Source organism: Anopheles marshallii, chromosome X (assembly GCF_943734725.1).
Source record: "Anopheles marshallii chromosome X, idAnoMarsDA_429_01, whole genome shotgun sequence".
In the NCBI taxonomy this organism is placed as follows: Eukaryota; Metazoa; Arthropoda; class Insecta; order Diptera; family Culicidae; genus Anopheles; species Anopheles marshallii.
The window spans coordinates 11,935,498-11,962,807 of NC_071325.1; the positions used below are offsets into that span (position 1 = coordinate 11,935,498).

Genomic DNA, 27,310 nt, shown 5'->3' on the forward strand with positions numbered 1-27,310 from the left:
AAAAAGAGGGAAGGAGATGGTTTGTTAAACAATAAGTGGAAACAAAAGCATTGTAATTTAATTTATAAAACGAAATGTAAAGCAGCGGAAGCATATTTAATCATGTTGATAAAAGCAAAAGCAATTTTCATAACGGCAAACCTTAGCAACGCAGGGACAAGCTTACAGTTTTCTTGTAAAGGTGTTGATAATGAGGCATAATATTTCAAACGCAATGAAATACATCACACATTTGATTGAATAACCATAAGTTATGAATATAAAATTAAATTCACTTCTCTCTCACACATGCGAACACAAATACTTACAGGATTTCCTGATTTGATAATATGCATCGTAGTTAATACAATGTAAATGGGTGCGAGTATCGTTGCTACCATAAAAACACATTGTGCTTCAACTTTTGGAAATTAATATGTTAATCATTGTATTGTTTCATTCAATAACTTACGACCTAGACGCATTGTGAGCGTCTGAATGAAGCAGCTGCCGGGTAAAGTGTATTTGGAACCCAGCTGGATCTATATAAAAATTGGAAACGTTGGAAGGGTTTAAAGAAGTGCACAAAAATACAGTTCAATAAATAACAACCCTGCTTAGTTCTTTAAATTGCTTTGTTGGTAATTGATATTGCTTGAAACGACACACCAGACGTGTACTGTAACCCAGGCTAGTATTGCTATACATACAGGTAGTCCCCGAGATACGCGGTTTTGGGAAAGTTAACAACTGAATTATAGCACAAAATCTAACCCAACAAGTGAAAAAATGGTCTAAAATACCTTCGTTTTTTCATATAAAACATTTGTTTTCAATAACTTTTAATATTTTCGAAAAGTCGTGCAGAGAAGGGAGCCGATTCTGTAATTCGACGTATAAACGCTATTGCACCAGGATTCGACATACGCGGAAGTTCGTGATAACCGGACCGTTCGCGGATTACAGCGGTCCGCAATAAGGGAGTATCTCGGGTGACTGCCTGTATAAATTCATTGGTGTTGGACGCACCGATACCAGTTTGAGCGGTTTGTGTGTGGATAATCGATCTAATACAACACATATCTGTTCCGCTTACGCATTGATCATTACACGCTTATCAGTAATTGCCATTTCTTTTTACAAGTTTTGCAACCTCCATCGTGGCTGCTTTTCAGGTATCAGAAATTTAAAAAAACCACTCATTTTCAATGTTTTTTTTTTGTTCGACGACGGATGGAAAGAGAAAAAGGAATCTCTCCGCTTCATACGCATACAACAGCTTAAAAAACAGTCACATTTCGGAATTATAAAACAAAACAGATAAGCAAACGGTTAGTTTAAAGTAACAGTTCTTTAACTTTCATTTAAAAGTGTTTCGATTTGTAGGATTCATTTTGCAAAGTTTGGTTGATTCATTTGGTATTTGCGTATCGTAAACCAATATTGAAAACTGCACGCACTACTACTTGGAGTACTTGTTGTTTTTTGTTTACTACAGAACATGTTTTTTTTTTGTTTTTTTTTTCTTCATTTGGCATCTTGTTTTGAGAGGGAATTATGGATCAAATGCACTTGCAGTTGCCGTACCGTTGATCAAATTAAATAATTGATTTAATGCTAATGAACAAAACAAACAATTTATAAGTATTGGAGCAGTGTTTTTTTTTTACGGTATTTCAACGTTGTTTTAAACTTTAGAATATTTTTTTTGAACTGGTGTTCATAACCACAATCTTGTGTTTTTGTGTGTATTTACTTCGTTACGCTCTGTATCGGAACATTAGGTTCCACCAAACAAATAGTTTCCACCTAGGTACGGATAAAATCGTCACCATATCATCGTTTAAATATTGTGAATCAGGTTAATGTCTTTGGAATAGTACAGGGTTTACGCAGCCAATCGATCAACGTGAATCCAATAATTGTCATCATATCATGATATATCATTGATTCACGCTGCCGAATTGTGGGTTTACGGTGGCAAAGTGACTGTGGATGACGACATTCAGTGGATTCATGATGACCGATTGGCTGTGTAAACTCTGTAACATAAAGTTATAGTAAATTAATAATATAACATGTCTCTATAAGTTACATTGGCACTGTTATAAGGTGTGACTATTTTAGGGGGGAAAAGGTGGGGAGGGGGGGGGGGGTGCAAATAAATAAATAATAAATAAATGGCACTCCCAAGACATTTTACTCTTGTCACAATCGTAAAGCACGGGAAATATAACGATCTATTCTATCTGTTTTAAAGCACGTTTAGAGTAAATAAAATAATAGAGAGTAAAAGGAAAACTTTCGGTGTGAGATCCCCGCTTGACAAGGTGTAGAAATTAACAAATCACATTTAAATAGTTCGATTTGATTTTATCGCATCGAATATGCTCAACTCTACTAAACCTTTTCAATCCATTTTGTCGAAATGCGTTCCGATACAGTGTGATAAAATCTTAAAATGGCTATTCATTGCTGTGTAAGCGATAACAAAAATGCTTCCAATCGCGATGGAGGTGAAATAATCTTCCGACTCGGTTACGCTATACATTCGCCAACAGGTTAAACCGCAACTCTTTATAACACCTTGTTATGCAAACCATTTGCGCTTGGTATAAAAAAAAGAAACCTACAAGAGAGAGCGCTAGCGAAGACTTACAAACGGAAGAAGACTCCACCTCAACGCAGGTTTTGACGTTATCTTTTTCCCGAAAGATTATGTTCTTCTGTTCTCGCTTTCTTGTTCGACCTCGCGAAAAAGATTATTATTTTATAATCTTAATAGTGATTATATAGTAATCTGCGATATTCATAATTATCTGAAAACTCTGACCATTCGTACAGTGGACTCTTGAAACAGGTTAATCTTAACAAAACATGTTGCACATTCGTTCTAACGATTGGTTTGTTTGAACATTTACCACTGGATTGGTTTTATAAAATGCCTACGTATGCCTATCAACATAAACCCCTTTTCAACCTGCGTTCGCCTAGTGTGTTCGTGCTCGATTTTAATGTTGTAGTATTATAATTAGCTCGCACGGTAGCACACATTTATGTTAACAATATATCGGCATGGACTAGAGAGAATATCTTATTGATATACTTTGTATCGGTATCAGTAAATCGTTTAATTGTAATATCGTGCTTTGCTTGTTACCGTAACCGGATTTTTGCGTACACATATTTCGAGACGTTCACGCACAGAGCAACACAGTCATGGGTAAAGCTCCGACACTGACCGATAGGGATTCCTCACCCGGTCAGCCATACAATCTATGAACAAAACGAAAAGCCTAACAACGGTTAATATCTGTGCAGTTTTAAAAAGCAAATCACTACATCCTGACTGTGACTGTGCATGGCTGGTGTACAATCGATTCTATCATAAAAATACAACGGTAGCAATGTTTCCCCCACACTGCACCCCAGGGTGTGGGTGAGTGTTTGTGAAACATTGCATTTTCACACCACATTTGGTTAACAAAATGTATCCATCGTTAATATTACTTAGCTAAAAAACGTTACATTATGTTTCACGCGTGTTTCACTTGACCAGCATAACAGGAAGGGAAGATTAATGTTGGCTTTACAGCGCATATAAAGCACCCTCCGTCAACTTCAACTTCAAGAATTTGTCCGGTTTTAGGGAGTGATGAAAACTTTTTGCCAGCCATTAATATCGCGAATAATGGAAACAACTATTATTGCACGATTTGGAACAACAACAAAAAAACCGCGAAAATGCAAAAACAGTTCTTCCAGTCGCTTTCTCACTTAATGCAGTTCATGCTTTGAAGATTTGAGGAAATTCGTTCGCTATTTCGCGTACGATCTGCTGATCGCTCGCACTACACTCCGTCTCTTCGCAGAAGATGCGGGTGAAGATCTTCATCAGGTCCTGCTTTCGATGCTGGTGCTCCGGATAGTTGGTGTTGCGCAATATCTTTCTGCACAGCTCCAGGTACCACTTGCGAATCTGGCGTGGACGGAGGATAGAATTAAAAATATTTAGTGGTGTACTAAAACAAAACTCCAACAAGCTAAACGTATATGATACAGTAACGATTAATCTTACCGGTTCACCTGCAGACAAATCGGACAGCTGCCGTACCAAAATATCAATCAACACCTTGTTATCGTTAGTGTAGAAAATTGAGGCTGTTTCTGGTCGGCTAAAGAGATCGACAAGCATCTTCAGCACCGGATTTATATTCATCGGCGTGTGCTTTAAAGTGTGTACTGGATCCTCTGGAAAAGGTGAGTGCACATAGCCAATATCAATACTGCTTCGTCTAAAATATGGGAGCCAATTTTACCTTCACGATTGATCAACAGTAAGATCTTTTCGGTGAACGTTTTCGCCGTCTTGAACTGTTCCATCGCTTCGAGCACAACATTTTCGGCAAAGTTTTCAAACTGCAGATTGAAGGAGAGTATCAAGTTTATCATAATGTCTGGTAGCATCTCCTGGACGTCGGTTTCCGGCGGTGTTTCGATAATATTCAGCAAAAAGATAATAAAATCCGCACGTAAATGATCTGCAAGTATAAATGTAAATAATGCTTATTAATATTATATAGGACAAACCATAATATAGTAATAGCTGAATTGGTTGATTGCAATTATAGAATATTTTTGATTGAAGATGTTGTGTCTTGTTATCTTTGTTGTGTTTGTGTTTGATAGTTGATATGCCTAGGATGGAGCTGATTGAAGTTGGTTGATAGAGTCATTTTTTTTTCTTTCAGTCACCAAAATCATCAAAAATGAAAAAAAAACAGTTAAAGAAAAGCCGCAATAATTCTCTACCTTGCTGATTGATTGGCATCCGGCGACCGATCGAAAAGATGATGATAAGCATATTAGCGAGTTCTTGCAGCTTTTCGATGTTGCGCGGATTCGACACCATATCCTGCACGAGCTCGAGCGGTAAAACCGAACCAAGCAGTATGTCGACCGTCGTGTAGTCCAGGTGGCACATTGCCCGGAACGCCGCCAGCAGCAACTTCCTGATGGACCAGCGTGTTTCCATCTGGTAGTACAGCACCAGGTTGATGATGCTCTGGTACTGGTCACAAGCCATTTCGCCACGACATATCTTCGGATCTGCATCGGTCAGGATGCGGATCAGCTCGGTCAGATACTGGCTAATGTCGGCTTCATCCTCATGCAGCATCCACGTGCGCTGCTCGGAATCATTCTTACAGTCCGATAGCTCGCCAAAGATTAGTCGCAACCGATGTGCATCGTGTGTTTTGCCTAGCAGAGCATCAGACACATCGAACGGTGCAGCGAGATGGACCGCGACTGGCTCTAGATGTCGCACGACGGCCGGTGGCAGCAACACCACCAGCTCGCTCAACACGACACGCAGAGCGACGCAGGACAGCTCGTAGCTAAGGTTCGAACTCTTCCGAATCGCGTCCACAATCTGGTACACCTCCGATGCGTCCACCTTCGCGGGTGGCTGCTTGTCGAGATCTTCCGCCGGTTCGGCGTCATCGCCCGTGGCGACACTGCTCTCTCCACACTCCGCACCGGAACCTGCCTCACGCTCGGTGTCGCTTGCCAAAGTTCCATCGTCTCTACCATCCGTCGTCGCTTCCACCACCAGCGGTACACCAGCTTCATTTGCGCCACCATTTTCATCGCCTTCACCCATTCCATGAGGTTCCTTCACCGAGCAAGGTTGCGGTTCATTCTCGCTCACCGTCACATCATCATTGTTGGTCGTTTCCAGCTCGTTCAGCTCGTGATCGGTTTGATTTTCCGCCTCCGTTGGCATCGTGCCGGAAGCGGACGGTTCCTCACCCGGCAGGGCACGGTCGTCGATACGCGAGATGGCCGTTATTTCATCGCTCGTCTCGGTGAGCGTACCGGTTGTGGCAGTATTATTGCTCGTCGGTTCCGTCTGCTCAGACGACACGGACGACAATTCGGACAGGGTACTGCTCGGTTCCTGGGTCGAGCTGGTGGAACACACCACCACCGGTATCTGGGGTTCCTCAGGCTGCGAATGTTTCGTCGCCGCCAGCAGACCTGTGCTGGGACTTTCCTGGATAAATTGTGGCGGAACTGCAGCTTGAGCTTCACCGACGGCAGGGCTAGACTTCGACTTCTTTGCTGTTGATTGATGCTGATCTGCCGGTACGGGTGGTGAGTGCCGCTGCGGGCCATTCTTTAGCTGTGCACTGCGATCTGCAAAAAGGTAATTGTTGAAGAAATATAATTATTTTTCTAAATAATTATTCCAGAATATTATATTTATAAATACCTCCACTGTAACCACCATCGTGTTGTTTGATGTGTCCATTACTCATTTTTATCGGTGATGGCGGTTCGGATTCGCTGTCAGACAGTTCATACTGCAGATAAAAAAACACACACATTACAATCATAAAACAAACAAAGAATAGAATAAAAATAAAAAAAAATTAGGTTAAATACAGCCACCAACGAACTTATTTCCTATTCGGCACATATCGAAAAAATGCCACATTTTCTGTGGGACCGAGGCCAAATAGGTCAAAGCGTTCATCGACGTCTGTTATAAAGGGTAGGTCGGTGTTTGGTGCTTCGCTTTTTAGTGTCATACCTTCAGCAGCTTTTCAAGCATTCGCTTCTTCTCAACCAACCGACTGATCAGTTCCTCCCGGCCGATGATACCGTTGATTTCCTTCTCCGTTGAAAGCCGTAACGATTCTATGCTCGATTCCAGGAAACCATTTAGGAAGAGTGGATTCACCTAGTTGGAGAGTAAAGAAATAATGATAAAAAGGATATCAACATTATATTGTTATTAAATAGCTATTAATTAAATGAATTAGCGTAGATTAATTCCTTTTCAAACCGATAACGAACACGCAAACTGACGTCGAATATGTTAAATAAATGTTGTTATGAAACGGATTTTTGAAATTAAGGTATTAAATATTAGAAATTAATAGATATCAGAACAGCAAAAAGAGAAGAATAATGTTTGGAATATAAATCAATTTACATAAAATTCCAAAATTTTTCCATAAACAAAAACACTCCAATATTTATTTACCTAACCCCTACTAATATTACTCTTTTATTTCTTTTTTATCATAATAAATATATAATATTTGTTCAAAGCAGTAGTAAACACAGACAGGGAGGTTACTCATCCTGCAATAGACAAACCCTTCAACAAGACGTGTATTCAATGTTTCACATCATTTAAAATTACCACACAACAAAACTGGATATGAAAGAGAGGATGATGGTGAGATGAGGGGCAAAGCACCGCTTCATTCAAACGAAAATAAATGCAACAAACATTAAACCATCACTCGGTCCGTTGAGCGCCTCGAATCCAACAATGATGGGAGGCCAACGAAAGGATGTAGCAAATAGGCGGAAAAGCAAATCCTGCCAGTGAAAAGAAAAGAGCTTATGTGAAATGCATGCCGTATTGATTTTCTCTTCACGCCACCACGGGATGATGAGGGCTCGAGCATCTCCTTGTTTATTAGTTGCGCCTTGTGTTCTAATCTTTCAGTACACGCTTTATCCCGCTGCTATTCGCAAACATCCCGCCTCCAAAACTACGTTTCTTCCAGCCGGATATGCATATTTCGCGTATGAGTTTCTAAGGCGGAACAAATCTTTTTTATCGTCGGTAGCGCGCGCGCTATATCTTTCATCAAAACATCGGGATGAATTTTGCCCACGCAGCATATATAGAACTCCCCTCAACAACCCGGTCCCAAGCGTCCCGCGCTTACCTTCAGCTTCATCACGTAGTTCGACGGGACGAATCCGATGTTGCCCTTCATGCTGACCACCTGCCACCAGTTCCGCTGACGGGCGCTCGTCTGATGCAATATGAAGTACTCGCCCTCGTCGAAGCTGATCGTCTTGGGATAAACGGCGGTAAAGTCGTACAGTGCTTTCAGCATTTCAAAGGACTCTGCAGTATTTCCCGGACGTGGGAGAAAAAAAAACAAAGGTAAAAATATAATTAGAATGTTTTAAAAACGTTGATAACAATACCCAATCTAAAGCTCTTTGCGAAGGAACCCTGTCGATTCGACATATGTTTAAATAAGATATATCTTACCAGCATCCTGCGACATACTGTCTACCATGTTTGCTTCTTATTAACTGCACAAACTAGCCAGAAAAAAAGCAGTTCGATGGACCTTCCCGACCTCGGAGTTGATTGAATTGATCTTTTATGTTACACTCTTTCGGAGAGGATGGGACACTCTTTTTGCGCGTAACAATCGTTGCGTAAAAATCCACGACCAACTCGTCCGCCCCTTGATTTGGCTGGTTCGCACGGGAGCAGCAGCCTTAACTCATCTGGTTGCTGGATGGTTCGGTTTGCCGTCAGTTTTTACGTCTGCTGCTGCTGCTTATGTTTCTCCAGGGAGTTTAATGTGCGTGTTTTTATGCATTCCAGCATCCGACACGCATGTACACCACCAACACTAGCACACTAACCAAAGATCCTTGCCCTTTTACGACTCGGCTAGTTGGAAGGATAGTGCGGGGTGTCCTTCTGAGGATATGGAACAGAGTAAGGTTGAACTGAAACAGAGTTCCAAATCGATTGATAAAAATACGCCCGTTGTAGGGTAGGGTGTGTGTGGAAAATGGGGAACTTTGGGCAGGTGTATCAGTTTGTTTTGTTTTTGTCACTGTCACTTGTCACCTTGCATTTGTCTTTGCACTGCACGAGCAATACGCATTCGGAACGATTCGACGCACAATCTGTACCGTTTTTTTTTTGTTGGGGTGGTCCGTTTAAATTTACGCACAACCGCAGCCGAGGAAGATATTCTCATACCCGAGCGGTTTTGACAAGCTGAGAGTTTAGAAAAATGAACAACAAAATATTTTGACAGATTTAATGGCACGGTTCGCGATAGAACTGTGGTCTCGGCGTTTCGTTGCGTTTTACAGTAAAATCCGTCAGATGGCGCTGTTGTCCAACATTTCAAATAAAAATCTGATTCGTTGATGTTGAGTGGCGAAGACTTTAATTAAAATAGCTCAGATATTTCCGGTGTTTTTGTTGACCAATTTTCATCCAAAGAATTTAAATATTCCAATGACCTTCGAGTTGAAACAATGCCAGTGTCTCCTGATGTAACAATTTTCTCCATTTTTCAAGTGTTTGATATTGTGCAGAAGTACAAAGGAGCCTATAAAAACTATCAAATAATAAATCATCAGATTTATTTATATTATGCTTCTATGTTGCTCAAATTTGTGACGCAACGACAAACAAATATACACAATATTCTCCAAGATTCCACAACTTTCGAAGCTTTAAAGCAGGTCAGGAATGTCAAACTTAAATCTAGTTGTGATATTCATGTCCAGGTTTATGTCTTGAGAAATACAACAGATGACGTTGCTGTCGCAATCAAACTCAACTTCAACTTCAACATTTAACTGCTAAATCGCCAAACGTTTATTTCTTTTCTCGACGTTATTGAATAAATTCGTTTGTTATTTTTCTCTTTAGTAATCAAAATTTTATTCCATCCGTTCAGCTTTATTTTTCAATACACCCTTCGTTCAGTAAACGGGCCGTGTTATATATTTCGCTGTTGCTGACGTACAACACGATACAATTGTGTAGATTTTCATGTTTTAAATGTAGTAAAAGTTATATTATTTAATGTATACATCGTGACAAGCAGAAAAAAAACAAAAAATGTTTATCGTATTATAACGCTTCACATTAACCTAGTGGGTGCGTTTGCTTCCATTCACCTACACATCAATCTGGAGTCTATACATATAAAACAGAGGCGCGTGAAATGTACAAACATTGGAAAAAATGTTGCTATGCTGTGGAATTCCACATGGAGTGATTGATATAGTTCTAACATGACATGATATATAGCCCTCAAATATAAGGACTTCCCGACAGAGATTGACGGTTTTAAATGGTTGCGAATGGAATTCTTACTCTAAAAGCTCCACTCGTTGGCTTCTGGAAACTTTTTCATTACCTTTATTGTTAATACACTTCTTAAGTAGATAATATTGGCGAGTAATACAGGAATTCCAAATTGAAGCGCTCCTGTTGGAGAAAATCCAGACTAAAAAATCCTAAATGATTGATTTTGTTTTTCAAACATGCTTTCACTTCCTACTTTGCAATTGGGAGCTAACGTAGTTCTGTTAACTTGAATCTGTTTCACTTTTGACTGAACATTATCGGAAAGCTTCGCCTATAATCAATGAAGCAAAATGTTACAGCAGCTATGAAGGAAAAACGAACACTCCAACGTTGTTAAAATACTTGTTTTGTAAACTTACGATCAAACGATGCTATAACGCTTACGCATTTTGTTTTTTGTACAAGACGAATCATCGTTGTCTGAAGGGAGGAGAGCTGGTTTGGATCTTTTTTTAAGAACTATCTAACGAAGTTCACAGACGTGGTTCCAAATTTCTTACTTAAAGGTATGTAATGGTTGTAAAGATCAACTCCTACTGCTCTTACGAATAACAGAACAGCGGGTTTAGTTCACTGTGGAAGTCAGGATTTCGGAAACAAAGGTATTCTGAGAAGATGTAATAGTACAACCTGCATGCCAATAGCCGCGAAGAACGTTCAATAATTAAGAGTCTACGAGGTGACTGCGTATAGTTATGCAACACGCACTACAAAATCATCTTAAAACTTCGTTTTTTTTTTACAAGTCTATATTCAGCTCGAGGATGTGTGAAGTAATGTGGATGAGTAGTGGTTTTTGGAGTTTACTTCACTACTAATAATGGTTCCAGGAAACAATCAGATTGTTAGTTTGTGTCCTACTCAAGTACCGAATGCGTTTTACTGAGCTCCAACTTCAGTGCTAGATCGAGCTGCCATTATGCAACAGTTTGTAAGAAAGTACATAATGTTTACAAATACAACGCAGCTGATAGTGTTATTGTAGCATAGATTATTGCGCTAATGCGAGTCTTTCCAAGACAGAAATCGTGATGAATCTTAACCCAATCGCACGATTTGCTTTTTTGTTTGCATCTTTGGAATCGGACTACGGAACCTATTACGGTGCATTACTAACATAGCAGACATCATTTATTTCCCAACGACCTTCTGGAAACGAAGAGTCGCCAATGTCCCAACAGGAATAGCATGGAACATGCGAACATCGCTTGACCTACTTTCATGTTTCGATGAAATAAGTTATGGCCATCCTTCTGGAGGAGGATTTTGATACGTATCATGTAGATGGCATAGAAGTACGGGCTTTGGGTTCACTTTGGGACCATTGGAGTTGTTATGCCGGTGTCTCCCAATCAGTGGCAGGTCCGGTCGGCCTGTCGCTGGAACTTTCTCAAACGCCGATGCCACTCATCGCGCCACTCGATCAGTATGGAGCGAGGTCCAACGCCCAGCATCCCCGCCGGTCCCTCCGAATCGTTGCCCAGTATGAGATAGGATCTGCAAGTGTAACAATATCTTAATATCCCTGCTTCGACAGGCCCGGTACCCAGGAGTACTGCTGCTTACCTATGCACTTTGAGCTTTGGACATCGACAGTCCAGATCGTGTGCGCTGACGATGTACGGTACGTCCGACCATTTCGACGCTTTGGCCAGCGGGCTGACGGGATTGCGGCTTCGCTTGAAAACCTTTTGCACGCTTAGACGGAACTGGACCACGGCGTCCTCGGGTGGGGAGTTTCGGTAGCGCTGCGACGGTGGTTGGTACGGTTGCTGGTACGGGTGTTGGTTGTGGCCGATGCTGCCGCTGCCGGTGCTGCCTTTCGTGATTCCGTTGTCGGGTTTCGTGTCCTTTCCGATCACTTTGGCCATGATTGCTGAAACAGTGGAACCGGCGACGCGGTTAGACTTTGGTCATACATGTCTAGGCAACTGCAGAGTTTAATATGCAATAAAATCTCAACACCGGCAACCGATCATCACGAGGAAGAATTATTCAGACATTATTTACATCCCGGTTTGTTACGACCGATCCATATTAGACCACTGCTGCGTAAAGGTGATCGCATTCCAGAGCTTCCTCACGCTGACTGCATTTCGCACCGCGTGCGGTCACGGTTATGCTACGCCCGGTGGATTATTTATACGGTTAAGCAGCTTGCGAGATTTCGGTCGAGATAGCCGGCGCCACCATTAGAACATTTATCGTGCCAAGCAGATAAGTGCAGCAAAGCAATTAGTGTAAACGACGCGTTACGATACGTAAAAGCAATCGAGATATGTGCGGATATAATTCTTCCCTGCTAAAAGCTTTTGGAAAGCGTGTGCAGATGTTATTAGCCGACTGCATGTTGCTGGACAGGTAGCTTTCGGTTTACGATGTGTAAGAGAAAAGTTGTTTTATTAGACTTCACGTTTTACGAGTGCCAAGAGTCGTAAAACTGCACCAAATGATTGGACCAGTAACAATATAGGGTAAGGTGGGGCTAGAGTAGTTGTATAACTTATTGAGAGTTGAGAGGTGTTTGAAGAATAAATGTAACGGAAAACCAACTTCTTGCATCCCTCCAGAAAGTAACTTTGGTAGAATTTCCAATTCTAAATAAGTGAGCTTTATAGTATTTATTGGACAAAACTGAATTGAGAGGAGCAAATTCTGAGATAGTTTAAGGTACTTCTCATTCTCAGGGTTCCTACTCATTGGCATACCATTGCTGAGAGCTATTTCAAAACTACATGGAACGACTGGAGAATCATGTACGCGTAAAAATTCTAGTACAGGACTTCTTACTACAAGTTATCCACAATTTCCACAAGTATTTCTCAAGCGCTTTTAGACATCTTGTTGTTAGACATCAAATGTTCTCCAGATCCACCCAAATGGGTAGAAAATAGACCCAAACAGTTGGGAATTCTTGCCCTACGTTACTCTAGACTTACAGGATTTAGAATAGCCGCACGAAACTGACTATCAATTCTGAAGTTATTCCTGGTGGACATTAAACGATCAGCCTCATTACAATAAGCTATAGCGAGACGGAACATTAAAGTGTACATGTAGTGACATGTTTGACGGTTACAGTAAATCATCGTTCAGTTTACCATATGAACCAACGGTTTGTCTTTGTTTGATGATCCTTACCACCGGATGCCCTTGTAGCTGAGCATATATAATTTTGCTATTAAGACATGCCTACGCGACAAATTCTTTCTATTATACACCTTCCTAGCAGTATCCCTAGCAGCAAACAGGCAGGAAGGAAGAACAAGCCTTCCACTCTTCAGTGGGATGCAGTGACGTGCAACTGTTTTGGCAAACTGTTTACTTTTCTCGCGTAATATTTATGGACCGTTCGCCATCACCTTCGGTCCGGCGGTGCATCAATGTGACAACTTTTGCAAATTGATTCTGCTAATATTCTCGTTGCTAAATTTGCCCCCGGACGGTATGGACAATGCGCTGTTTGCTTTGTACCGATCCATTCCACGAGATTGAATTTGCTCAAACAAATATGCGTCTCACAGTCGGGGATTTTTGTTTTTTGTTTTTTTTTTTTGCAGCGTGAGAATAATGGCTGCACTGTGCAAAAGCGGAAGCGAACGAGTCGACTACTTTTATGGAGTCGCCTGACGATTAATACAAAAAACACACACGCAGATGAAGGTGTTAATGTGAATGGATGTGCATGCCGCATGATACACATCGAACCATGTTTGCACGTTTGCTGTCAATGTAAACACTAAATTTCTACAACTTTAACACCAGGCGGCATGGCGCAGTTTACTCCGATGGCGCTGCACACTCAATTCGCTACTTGTATTATCTCGAATAAGGAATAGCAAAAAACAAAAACCAAAAAAAAAAAACCCCTGGAAAAAGAAAGCTCAAAAAGAGCGTCTGTAGAAGCTGTTAAATGTGGATCGGTTACGGTGCAGCAGTACTATTTATCTACACGCAGGTGTTCCACCACACTTACCGTAATCTCTTTTGCAAAACTTGTTTAGATTTAGCCGCTTTGTGCTGATTTTGCACTTTCCGCACTCTGTGAACAAAAGCAAAGGAGAGAAAGAAAACACGGACAGGTAGAGGGAAAGAGAGAGAGAAAGAAAGAAAGCGTATATGTGTGAAGATTGGAATCGGTATATCAGCTAGATCTCAACAGGGTACAATCAGTAGTGCTACGCCGGTGAAGGAGGTGACGTTTACGATGGACGATTTTTATGAGGGAACAAGCAATGTCTCAGCTCCGCAGACGCATGTTTCGATTTCACTAATCGCTGGCTTAATGGTTAACACCCTTTCGGAACGGTGCGAGCCTCGGGGCATGATCGAACCGTGCCGATGATGATGATCGGCGCTGCATTTAGGATTAAGCGCACGCTTTTGCACTGGTGCGGGTGTGTCGGCGTTTCTCGACATTATCGGGCAATAATTTATGCTTCCTGACGGGTTGCAACCGGCAGTGAGATTATATGGCACAGCGAGAGTGTTATTGGTGTTGTGTGCCGTTGGTGTACGAGCATCCTGAGCGGGAATATCTGGAACTTCTGTTGCTTCGCTTACCGACACCGCACGATCGCCATGTTGTGTGCGTTATGACAGACTGCGCCAAAGTACGGTAATGCTGCCGGTGCCCGTGTTCGGTGCTTTGTGTTTGTGTGCCTAAAACCGGGCGTAAAAACTAACCGAAAGTGAGGGCCGTCACCATACGGTCCGAACAGTTCCGGAGACGAATTATCGTTAAGTTCCTGGGCAATGGGGTCTGTGGACGTTACAAACTTTTTGAGGCAATTTGTAAAGGCGTTAACAAACAAGTAATAAAACAAACCAATCTCAACAATCAGACCGCCCGGATGCTTGCCCGTGGAGGATGGCAAAACCGTCCCTGCCGACTCCATCCAAAACAGGACCGGGTGTTGCTGAGTTGACCGTTTATCCGATACGGCAGCACAGAATTCTGGTTGGTGTATCAACGCCCGCACACAAACCACCAACCACGGTACGCAAAATGGCCCCTGCCGGGACAATTATGGTTCGGGTGAGTTATCGGTTTTGCATTCCAATTACTAGCAGGACACATCGCTAGATTATGTGCCGTTGTTATCACACGTTTTATCACCGTTTACGATGGTTGTGTTTTCGCACGTCGGAGTTATTGTCGTGTTTCATCATGCATACGTGATTTATATTGTTGAACCCTTTTTTTCTCCCCCCTATGCCTGTAGCCTGATGTCGATAGCTAGTAAACATGGAAGTTGGTTGAGAAGTTGGATGGGATTTTTGGAACGCTTAGACGTGGAGATGTGAACAAGTTTTTTGAAGGAGTTGTACTTTTATTAGCTGTGAGAGAAGACTACTATAACGCAGCAATTCCAATGGCCGGAATATCTGGGTATTTAAGGAAGTATAAATTGAAATTAGAGGGCGTTGAATGTTACTGACGTAATAAAACAAGAACAGGTGACAGGACGGTTATGAATAACTAGAAAAAAAGCTTGAAGAGTAGAAAAAGACCGTAGATCTTTTGAGAGCTGAGTCTAGTCAGAGCCTTCGAAATCTTCTTCCAATGAGTATGACCTATAGGCATTCTTTGTTCTTTAGAATTGAATATCTGTTGTCGACTCCTCAGAGTCATATTGGTGTTTAAGCTTTGAACTTTCGGTGCCTGTTGGTTTATATAGTTTGATCTGATTTTCAGATATTCTTTATGAATTCCTTCTTATTTCTTTGACGTATTTCAAATGACTTTTCCAATACCCTTTTCCAATCTTTGGGAGTTTTAAAGGTGGATTGGAATTGTTCAAATAGAAAAGGGTTGAATATTTTACATGCATAACTTATGAGTTCCAGACAGTACACGAATATAACCCTATTAACATCAAGTAAACTTTACAAACCTGTTCTGTTCTTGTGGTAAATTTAAAAATCTCTCAAGACCTGATTTGTTGGAAGAGGAATATATCACACGGTGTGTACTTTAGGCGTTCGTACTGGCTACGTTTCATACCATGTTGCCAGACAAACACGTTCGGTCGAATCCATTCGACCCAACCTGTAGCTCGACCCAAAGAAAACGTACACCGCTATTCCCGAGTTCAGTGCATCGGGTGGATTAAAATGTAATTATTTCGATTGTCTGTGGTTAAGCGTGTACAACGGTGCCGGAACCGTCGGGTTCTGTACGGAAACCGGAGCGCATACCAAAAAGGAGAAAAATGACGAGAAAGACAACTGGTTTGTGTGCTGGCTGGGTATAGCTTTTTGCCTTGCCGAGCATCCTTTGTGCCGTTCGTGGGCAAACGCACCAGGAACAGGACCGGAGCCTGGATTAACGTTTCAGCCAGTTGGAATGTTTGGTGAAAATGTTGAAAACCGCCCGCCGAAAAGTGTATGCCACTCCACTCCCTTCTATCTCTCCTGCAAGCAGACGTGTGAGCGAGAAAAATCGTGCAAATGACGTTACCGACGACAGCCATAATGCCTCTATTCTCGGCTCAGTGATTCATGCCAATACGTTCGGTTGTTATTTCGTTATTTTCACATCCAGACAGACATTCAAAACACATTTGCATCGTTCGCTTTGCCCCGCTGTTGTGTGTTAAACTAATTACTTTTTCAAAAACAATAACTACCCCTGCTACCGACTGTGTAGCGGCTGGGTATTATTTTACTGTTAATGTTTTTTTTGTTGTTGTTGTTGCTGTCTTTGGTCTTTTGCTGAATTTTGGCAACTTTGGAGTGGGGAACGAAGGAGATTTAGATGTAAAGTAAATAAATCTTCACTAATACGGTAAGGATTATTTGAAAACAATTAGCGGAACCATTTGGGTGAGTAGATATGCTAACAGATATTTGTTGGGGATCTGGTTACAGCTCTTCAGGGTATTTGAGTACATTGAAGCCTTCGTTATAGTTATTGATGTTATATTTCGGTTTAGTTACATAACAACCTTGCAGGTTTCTTGTCTGTGTTAATTGACCTTCCAGGACTTTGGAACTATTAATAGTAGGGTTGCTAATGACACTCATAGAAGATGAGGTTTATATTATTAGTGCAGCTCCTGAGGTGAATTCTTGTTCTGAGTCCCTGAAGTTTTGGAATTATTACAGTTGAAAACAATCGTCACTTCGCCCAGATACCGAAATGCCATAAAGACTTGACATTCGACAACTGAAAAGAGATCAGAGTGAAAAGTCTTGAATATCTTATAACTCTTAACTATTACAGATGAAAACGATCGTGGTCTTCTTCGCTCAGATACCGAAATACCATAAAGAATTGAATATTCGACAACTGAAGAGAGATCAGAGTGAAAAGTCTTGAATATCTTATAACTCTTAATTATTACAGATGGAAACAACCGTGATCTACTTCGCCCAGATACCGAAATGCCATAAAGAATTTAATATTCGAAAACTGAAGATCAGAGAGATCAGAGTTAAAAGCCTTGCATATCTTGTTCTAAGCCGCTGAAGTTCTGGAATTATTACAGTTGAAAACAATTGTCACTTCGCCCAGATACAGAAATACAATAAAGACTTGAAATTCGACAACTGAAGAGAGATCAGAGTTAAAAGCCTTGCATATCTTTATTCCACAAAATATGAACAGTATGTTGCACTCCATATACTTCACATATGTGATAACTCATTCGCCCTGATGAGACTCAACTAACGCAAAAGAGATAAAACACTACGATATTGCATACATTCAGGCTTACAGTTTCTTTATACGCAACTGGGCTGAAACACTAACAGCAAACAACAAAACCATTTAACGATCCTGGCTCCTGGCATTCGATTTTAGTTTTAAACCACTGAGCTGAGCGGTCTAAGAGACTACTCCGGCAACAGCAAACCCAGGCAGTTGGATTTATTTGTCTCGCTGAAAAGAAAACAGCACAAAGCAAAACGGCCAACTTTAATTTCTCTCGCGCTAGCGATGCACTTTTTAATTAAAACCGTGCATTCGGGGCGACAACCGGGCTGCGAACGAAACCGAATGAGGGGATGCGTTCGGGTGGTTTGGACGCCCTAAATCAATACGCAACATGTTTCATTCATTAACCGCACAAGCCTTGCAGTGTAAAGTGGTGGTGACGACACGGTGCCGACCGGCCAAACTGCAACTTGCAAACTTCGCTCCATCTGCTCGCCAAAAAAAAAACCTCCAAGCAACTAGCGGCAAGATGTTTGCACCAAGAAGGCGCAGTTCCTTTGGTACGCGCTCGGCACAGCATTATTAAATCAAAACAGTGCTCTGCGGCATCTATTGCGGCTGCGGGTACCTGAAGGTAGCAAAGGGTCGGGTGGAGTAAGATCATCTTGGCCTGCGCGAACGGCTCGAGTAATCGGTCGTCGACAGCGTGCTAGCGACGATCCAAACTCCCTACCGCAGCACCCCCTATACCTCCAGCGGATCGACCATCTCACACACACGGTTTGGCGGTTGCACGATTATGATAAATCTTCATAATATGCGAAATTACTTCGCCCGTAATGGTGATGTGATAAATTAATGAACGTATGATAAATAGCGGTGGTCCGTGCTGCAGCTGATGGCGGGGCTTTATAATATGCCATTTTTTTGTTGTTGTTGCTTCCTTCTCCGGTACGCTCGGTACGCGTTCCCCGATGGTCGGCGGAAGTTTCTGCCGCCATGTCTTGATACGTTTTCCGCGCCTCACATTGCGGTGTGTACCACGCGGCCTTGAAGCAGTTGTGGCAAATGCATGCGCAATTGCCTCGAGTGTGAACCATTCCTAGGTGAACTGCATGACAGGAGCACTAGGTGCTGATGAGCCGCTGGAGCAGATGTATATTGCTAAGATGCATTCTACACGGTAATTTAATTAAAATTAGTGAAAAGAGTTAAGAAACGTAAAACAAACCATTAAAAGCATGGAAACTTCTGAAAAGGTATCATAACAACAGTAAAACAACAAGATAAACATAGAAAACATGAATAAATATGAGAAAAATGAAACAAATACAGTGTACAAAACAATAAAAGAGATGAAATAAAAAAGAAAAAAGAGATGAAGCATAAAACGATAAAGCTACTCATTATAAATAGATAAAATCACTTAAATGCAGCTAAAACACATCAAACGCATCTAAAGTAAACTAGCTCACTGACTCGAAGCAATCAAAGATCGAAAGAAATTATGCATTAAAAAAAAAAAGCACTTCACCCATTACCATATTTATCACTCCCGACCGTGTGGCTAGCGAGGAGTTCCCACATCCGCTCAAGAAGCAATACATAATTAAGCGTTGAGTTGTGGAACAAATTGCGTCCTCTGCTCCACACCGTGCACGCGGTAAATGCGTAACGCTCGCCACCCTGCAGGAGGCGTTATTTGAAGTGTGATCTTTCACAGTATCGGAGCGAGTGTAACATGTGTCTTTTTTAGCCCTCTTCTCTCCCCCGTTACTCGCAGAGTTTTTTTTTTAGTTTTTCGCTCCGCAATGCGCTTATGTACTCACAGGTCGCTTTTCACTTACGCGCGATTGGAAGCGATAAATTAAACAGACGCGCTCCTGCTCCGCTTCATCCGCGTTTATTAGCTGTGAACAGCACAAAATGAAAAGAAGGTGACTGCGTGTGGAAGAAGTTGACCGAATGGGTGGTAGAGCGTTCACCGTTTAGAAGATTATCATCACGTCGGACAGGAACGGTGGTCGCGTTGTCAGTATTCGATATGTCACTGTTGGGATATTGCCGATTTCGAGACGTTTTATGAGTGGTAACTGTCGGTGCTTATTACCTTATTTTATGCGGAAAAATTGGTATGAAGTTGGTGCATGATTAAATATACCCAGAGCGTGGTTGGACACTAATTTTAGACGTGATATTTGGCAGGTGGACTATGGTCGTATCAGCAGTAGGGTGAGTATATACTTCACCCTTACTCAAGATCTGGTGGACATATGTTTTCCGATTCGCTTACGTCCACTGTATGTTGTTCAGCTGGTTACGGAGCGTGTCCCCAATCATCCTGATTGGTATTATTAGCTTTATCAGTGGCCGACCTACGGAGCAGAATTGTGTCCTCCAGCGTGCGGCATTTCCCATAAGTCAACTGGTTGCTACCACTCCACACCAGACGCAATACCGAGCGTCTCAACACCTGCACCGTAACAGCCGAAAGGGGTATACTTTCGCGTGCTCATTGATTAATAGACCACGCTATTGAGATATGTCGGCGAAGATTGATTGCACTCATTAGAGCGACCGGAGGCTGAAGATATCTCTGCGGTAGTTTTTCCACTGGAGGTGTATTCCCATGTTCCGGGATGTTCCTCGCGGGTTGGTGATCAGCTCGGTGATCGGTATTTGTTTGGACATTAATCATACGGGCGTGTTTGGCTACTGGCTACCTGCCAGGTTACCGCTACCGTTAGCTGAGATCTGACCATCTTTCCTGTATACCGTTTGCTTTGACATGGTTGTTACGTTTGAAGAATAAATCTGTTATCGAATATTACTTGCTGAGCACCAATTACTGACGGTATGCTATGCAGATAGATCAAGTAGTGGAAACTTCGGGACAATCCAAGACAAAGTACTTCAATGTTTTAGTACAGCTGTATCAGCTGTATCTAAATTGACCGTGCGCGTAGGATTGCTAAGACATTGCTAGGAACGATGAGAGGCCACAACGGGATAGGGGACGGGTTAGATGAAGAGTGATGAAAAAGCGGCACTTACTTACCCCGTCCGGCATGCATCCGGTAGGAGGGTGCTTCCGGCTCGTGATTACCACCGCTGACGGCGTACTGATGACTCTCTTCCGGTGCGGTATTTTGCGAATGCACCATATTTATAACTCTCGGTATTTCTAGAAAGGTAACAAAACAAACCGTGCCATCAAGAGTGAAACTGAAGGTTTCAGCGTTCTTGCAGCTGGATCTTACTGATACACGGTGCGATGTGTGAACGGCTCTGCTGGTAACCACGGGCACACCGGTTGCAAGTTAGACCCGTAACGCCATCCTTACATGGACACTGACCCGTGGTGTGGTTGCAAGTTTTGCCAGACGATCCAATCGGGTGACAGTCGCAGGCTGGAATGGAAATGAGCAAAATGGTATTATATCTCTTTATAATATATCTATTATATATCTAGCAGACTATCTACTAATGTTAGCTGAGATCAATAAAAAGAGATTGATTGAATGCCCATCATGGATGGATCAAGTTTTTTTCATTCTTGACCAGCTCACATTAACCATCTGGTTCCCATAGCCGTACCATAAAGTTCTTCAGACGACTATGTCCAGACAACAGCAAGATCCTCATACGTTGGGGTGTTATAAATTTCGAACGCAATATAATAAAGAACAAACCCAACACTAATACACCTATAGGCATCCCACCCGGCGTAGGTTCGTGCCGATGGTCTATTAAGTTTTAACTTGTAGCAAATGGATGTGGCACTATGACCTCTAATCAAGAATAGACGTATATCACGAATGGTGCCTCCAAAGCACACAAAACAAAACAATATATGTATAAAGTTTATTTTTATTTGTTTTCTATGTTAATCTACGAGCTACACATTTGAATTCCACTCCCTAACGAGCCATAACGATGGACTACCGGTGCTACGCAAAAAAAAAACCCATCTTGCTCGACCCGGTGAGAGTGTCCGTGTCTGAGAAGGTCTCCGCTTCTAATAACGAGAACACCCCGGAGCATAAATCAGCAGTTTATTGGTTTCTAATACAGATATATCAAAACCTAGTCCAGGCCACCTTCCCGTGGCCTCTTGTTTAACGCCACGGCAAGAGTAATAGCTTCGTTACGAATAAATGGAGTGAAATATCTCTAGGGGATATGGATTTTGGGACAGGACGGCGTATTGCGTACCTGTTTGCCTAACGATATCGAGTGCTAACACAATTTTCACACAAATATTCTCTTGTGTATACAAGTCAACGGCATGTGCCAAGGGGTTTGCTGGTGTTAGGTCACTCTCTAGCTTACTGATGAACTTAACCGGTGGCACATTGGTACAGAACGAATGTGAGCAATAAAGCTTTACGAGTTTCCTTGTTGATGATCGGTTTGTACAATGCTGAGATCATATCAATGAAGGGTGTCTGCTTATTGGAGATGGCTAGACCGGTAAGAATGATAGTTGGACTGGAGTTATTTAGGGAACATGTCTCACAAATTCCAGAGTTAAAGGCATCCCAATGCTTACATATTGCATAATTCTGAGGATGTTATTTTGGAGGATGGGAGCCATATGCAAACCACCACCATTTTACATCAGGATAAGAAGAAGTAACTGTTACAGCAAAAGAGAAATGCAAAGATAGAATCCGAAGAAGCATAAGAGCTTCCGAAATGCAGCCCGAGCTGCAACATCCATAACTGCTGGTACAGAAAAAAAAAACAACAAACACAGAGCAAAGAGTCTTCCATAGCTCTATCTTCGTCGAATCGAACTGTTCATCATACACCCATCGGCTCCCCGGCGTATCATCCTGTCCGTCCCGGACACTAACCGAATCGTACCCGAAATTGGCCCCCAGGAATGGATGGAATTTATTGATGTTGAAGATATTCCAGTAATTGGTGTAATTTATCACCTCGTTTCTTTCGTTCAGTCAATTTTGCCCACCCATTTTTGTTTTCTCGTTTGCCCGGTCGTGTCGATATCGTTCGCGGTGCGCACCGTCAGCAGACGGTGGTGGTAGAATGTGTGATATGTCTGGACCATTCTCTCGTGACCACCCTCGTGATCCATACTGTGGATGTGTGTGTGTTTGTACGACTTTCTTTCCATGCTCTGCTCGGTATAGAGGTGGACGTTGCAGTACTCGGTGAGATGCGTCCCAAGGTTTTGCCACCCCGAAACGCTACAACACCCAATCACTCGGCACTTGTAATGATGGTTGTAATAAAAACGATATGAAATATATGTTATCGTTATCGCTGATGCCTTCGATGTTGCAGTCTACCCTCCATTGATCCGAGTGGAAGAGAATCAGAGGTTGGTTGGATTATTTTCTGCATAAAGTTACGACCCAAAGGGGTGTCTGGGTGGCGATAGTAGCGGTTGAAGGTGGTGCCATCACCTGGTAGTTCGCCGGAGCCGAAGGAGCTGTCCGAAAAAAAAGGGTGTCAGTGCATCTCGTTTAGACAGCGAACGGGCGCGACCCGGAGATGATTGGTTTTGCCAGCGATCGGACTGGAGAAGATCGCAGCATGCAATAATTTATGCTAAGCAGAGTCAAGGAAGATGTTATAAAGGTTTATCGGTATTAACGGAGATTTTTTTCTGTGTGGAATATATCGGTGTGTCATAATCGATGCCACCGTGTAGCAGTTTACCACCGCTTATCTACTCGGAGCTGTGCGGTTTGCCTGGAAAACGACTCATACACGACCAAAACCGATGAGAATTCAATTCTTCTCCATAAACAAAATGTTGAGGAGGTGATTTACCTTTCCATATGTTCCAGTTTCCCGAAAAACCATGTTAGCTACATGTCGTTATCGTATCCAATGCAGCCATTCGTATACTTTCTCTAAGTTCTAGCAGAAGGAAAGAAGCACGCTTCAACTTCAAGCGACCATTTATTTGCAGATTTGTCACCGTACGCTGACCTGGAAAAGTGCCACAAAGAAAAAAAGAGCAAACCATCGAGAAAGGGTAGCTTTGCGAGCACGCCCATAACTTTATCCACCACACAAATTATCGTTTTCTACTCCCCAACCCCCGAAAAACCGTCTCCACCACTCTCTGGAGCTATGGCAGGAGAGGGCGCTTTAAGCTGCCCCAAGAGTCATGGGTTGCTTCCATTGATCACCTCAGTGCCACCTTCGCAACCGCATCGACAGGATCCTCGCATCGCCGACTTTTGCATCGCATGAAATATTTCAAGACTTTACATCCTGTCTTAATCTTGACCATAAATAGGAAGCTTAACTCTTTTTGCTACTTCGTGCTATGAGCGATGTGCTTGGTGGAACTCGGCAGCGAAAGCAGGAGTTGGGTGAAAGGAGTGTAACTGGATAGGGATTTAGTAGTCCGTGTACTGCACGAACTGCTAGAAGTTGTGGAAGGAGCAGCTGAAACAACAATGTTTTAAGCGATGCAGAAAAGAGTTGCCGAGGAGTGAGTGGTTGGACGGAGCGTTGGTGGTAAGCATTCAACTTTTATTTTATTAGAATGTTAGCTACACGAGATAACGAGATCACTTCCGGCTGCGAGAATGCTGGTGGCTGGGGAAGAGTTTGAATGTGGTTTTCAAACGATCTAACCAACAACATGGCGGCGAGTAAAAAAAAAAGAGCTCCACGATCCCATAGCATTCCCCGACGCTAATCGATTTGTATTCGGCTCGTTGATGTCGAAGATTAAACTCTCCTCCATCGCCCTAACTCCCCCACATTACCACATTCCAGCAGCTAGCGCTCTGGTTGCCGGAGTCACTACGCTGTGATTAATAAATTTAAATCGCGCAGAAAAGTATGCAATCTCCCACAGCAAGGAAAATCAATTACCACCCCGCAGGAAATGTGGGAATGGAGGGGACGGAAACACGCACGGTAACATCCTGCTTCGAGGCTTTTTTGAAGTTTCTGCCCAACGATAGGAGCGGGCGTAATACTTATTCAACCGTGCAGAAATAATGAAATCAGAAGCACGTCTAACGTGCAGCTACAACGTATCATAACGTTACAACGGCGAAGCGTGTGCTGCCGGGAAGGAATCCAAATCCACCGATTCCGAAACCATTCGGTTCGTAAATGGCAAGAGTTGTACATAAATCTACAGCAGCTTAGAAAAAAAACCAAAAGAAAAAACCAACACACACCCGCACACAGCATCCTCGTTCGCTCACATTGATTGATTCACGGTTGTAACCTTCTGCTACTTCGGTACGCCATTGCCGACGACTCGCCGTACCGGAAATGTCACAAGCGTACGCAATCGGTGGGCTTATCTGTCGTGAGTTACTGCTAATTTTGGGGTTAAGTGTGAGACTGTTTAGTGGGTAATTTGAAAAATTAGTCAGCTCGTAAATCGTGCACCGGAAGTGGGCCGCTTTATCCCCGCCAGCGGGTTTGACATTACGTGCGAAGGAGTGCAGACCCCGCAGGCGGAGGTCGTGTGTTTACGTGTGGAATATATTTTAGCAAGGGTTTATTACACAAGCTTATTCGGGGTTTATAGTGGACACATTGCCGCTACTGGAAGGTATTTTGTAAATCCTTTACCACACGCTACGCCCACTTAATGTACGGTTGTTTTGTTCAGCTTGTCATTAAATTAATTACAACAATTTTAAGCCGACATTCAACACAATTTGTTTTGGGCGAAATATCTTGGAATATTCTGCTGCATGACGCAGTAGTCTAATTATACTATACAGAGAAAAGAATAGCATTTTTGACAGATATCAAAATGAGAGATGTAAAGAGAACGTTCTAATCTCTATGATGAGCCTGAAAATTAAGGCATTTAGACATCAAGAATTGATAAAATTGAGCCTTTTAGTTATGGAAATAGTTGAGCGCTAAAGATATCATAAACATTTTTGTTGCAGCAATTTCCTGAAGTATTCAACGACACTCTTAGAAAATGCATGAAGACTATGAAGAACTTGCATCACACACCAAATCATGTTCACGTCCAGTTTAATGTCTGAATATCCGCTCCAACTTCTTCAGGATATCGGTATATGTCTACCGAAAAGTTATATTCCACCAGACACCAGAACCATCCTTGGAGCGGCTTGCATGTCGTGTATGCAACCTTTACCCTCTAACTCGTTTATCCATTAATCAATCAGATTGATTAAAGCCATTTCCGGTACAGGTTTCCTGCTGTGCTTCCTTCACCACGAAAAGTGCGTACCGGCGCAAGGCGCAACTGCGGCTAAATCTTAATTTAAACTGCGTTACCTGAGCATTGTTCATGTTCTGACGCTCGGTGCGTGGGCGGTACGACAAGACTCCGAGTGCATTACGGAGCAAAACCAAAAGCAAAAGGTGTCTCGCGGTGTGTCTCTAAACCAGAACAGAACTGGTTCGCGCCGGGAGTGTTCATTACCGAATTTGAAACGCAACCTCGGGACGAGACGCCTGGTCGTACGCGAGGGAACCAAGGACCAAGCGATCTCGCGAAGTCTGCCGGAGTCGTAAATTGTGCTCCAATTATTTATGCACTGTAGCATCTTGAAAACCCGAAACTGTACGTACACGGTACCTCGACACTGCCCCGGTTGCGGGGCCAGGAATGGTTGTGTTTTGTGTAGGTTTTTGCGCTTCGGTTGTTTGTTTTGCGCTTTCTTTCTGCTGCGGCGAAACTGCGTCACGGCCACTTTCGCACGGAATGGGCAGGCACGATCCCCGGGAGTATTTATGTTTGTTCTTGGTGTGTATTTATCGGCTGGCTGGCCGCTGGATGCTAGCGGCTGGCCAAAAATAATAGTTGGTCACTGCTACCGTCTCATAGGCTTTGATTTTTATTTATTTTGTAGGACTTTCCGGGGAGGTATTATTTTTACGTTAGGAAAATGGACGTAAGGATGGCGCGGATGGCTTAAACTTTGATTAATGAAAGTGCAATTAATTTTGCAAAACAATTTACTCTACTGAGGACAGCTTTGAATTTCTATTGTTCGTTGCATGTGCACGTAGGGTGTAGGGAGAAATTTCCCACTTCCTTTAAAAAGGATATTTAATTTTGTTTAGAAAATGATTCAACACTACATTGAAGAACCACATAACACTCAATCAGCAAAAAACAAAAAAATAACTGATCTATCTGAGCGATGCAGACGTGTGGGTGTGAACAACATCCACATATGATAAGCACTTCATCTCCGTTATTGAATCGTTCACGTAGACAATGTATCATAAGTTAGCACACTACAGCCTATTTCCGTGGGTAAACGGTAGCAGAAATTCGTTATTCAATCGTACTTTTTGCTTCCCCTTTTGCGTAAGCCTAACACCCACACCCCTCTTCCAACAGTCCGCAAAGTTTAAAGTGAATTGAACTCCATCCGCTGAACCAAACCGGAGAATATAAATCGACCCCGGTGATAGAGGAGGTGTGGGGGATGGGGGTGAGAATAAAGTAAATAAGTGTTGGTTAAATTATTTGAGAAAATAACTCGTCTTCCAGCAGGCCAGAACAGGATAAATAGGAGCGTACGGAAAAAATCCCCCAGTCGCCTCCACACGCCCCGTCGGAACGTGGCGCTGAAATAAGGGAAAATCCATCAAAATAACACCGAGCAGGGATTTGCATCATCCGGTATTCGGTTCAGGATTTTTCCATGCGAAAGCGATTTGTTGGTGGGAGGGGGGAGGGGGGAGGGGGAGGGGAGGGGAATGTGGCGTTCTGAAAG

At 42.6% G+C, this 27,310-nt stretch overlaps 2 protein-coding genes across 2 annotated transcripts in view; both read right to left on the bottom strand.

The window, feature by feature from the left end:
- Positions 1-3,766: 3,766 nt before the first annotated feature.
- On the bottom strand, positions 3,767-8,096 carry LOC128708007 (NCK-interacting protein with SH3 domain). Its single transcript, XM_053802967.1, has 8 exons — positions 8,069-8,096; positions 7,734-7,918; positions 6,578-6,727; positions 6,257-6,347; positions 4,792-6,180; positions 4,299-4,520; positions 4,058-4,230; positions 3,767-3,958 (listed from the first exon to the last, which is right to left on the bottom strand). Exons 1-8 carry the CDS (start codon positions 8,094-8,096, stop codon positions 3,767-3,769), a joined length of 2,430 nt encoding a protein of 809 aa, XP_053658942.1.
- A 3,184-nt stretch (positions 8,097-11,280) lies between these two features.
- Positions 11,281-27,310, bottom strand: part of LOC128712274 (netrin-A-like) — a 53,338-nt gene continuing 37,308 nt past the window's right edge. The window contains exons 3-7 of the mRNA XM_053807172.1: positions 20,849-20,998; positions 20,647-20,772; positions 13,905-13,970; positions 11,495-11,804; positions 11,281-11,425 (exon numbers count right to left, since the gene is read on the bottom strand). Of these exons, the coding sequence (XP_053663147.1) occupies positions 11,281-11,425; positions 11,495-11,804; positions 13,905-13,970; positions 20,647-20,772; positions 20,849-20,998 (797 nt within the window). The remainder of the gene's footprint in view (positions 11,426-11,494; positions 11,805-13,904; positions 13,971-20,646; positions 20,773-20,848; positions 20,999-27,310) is intronic.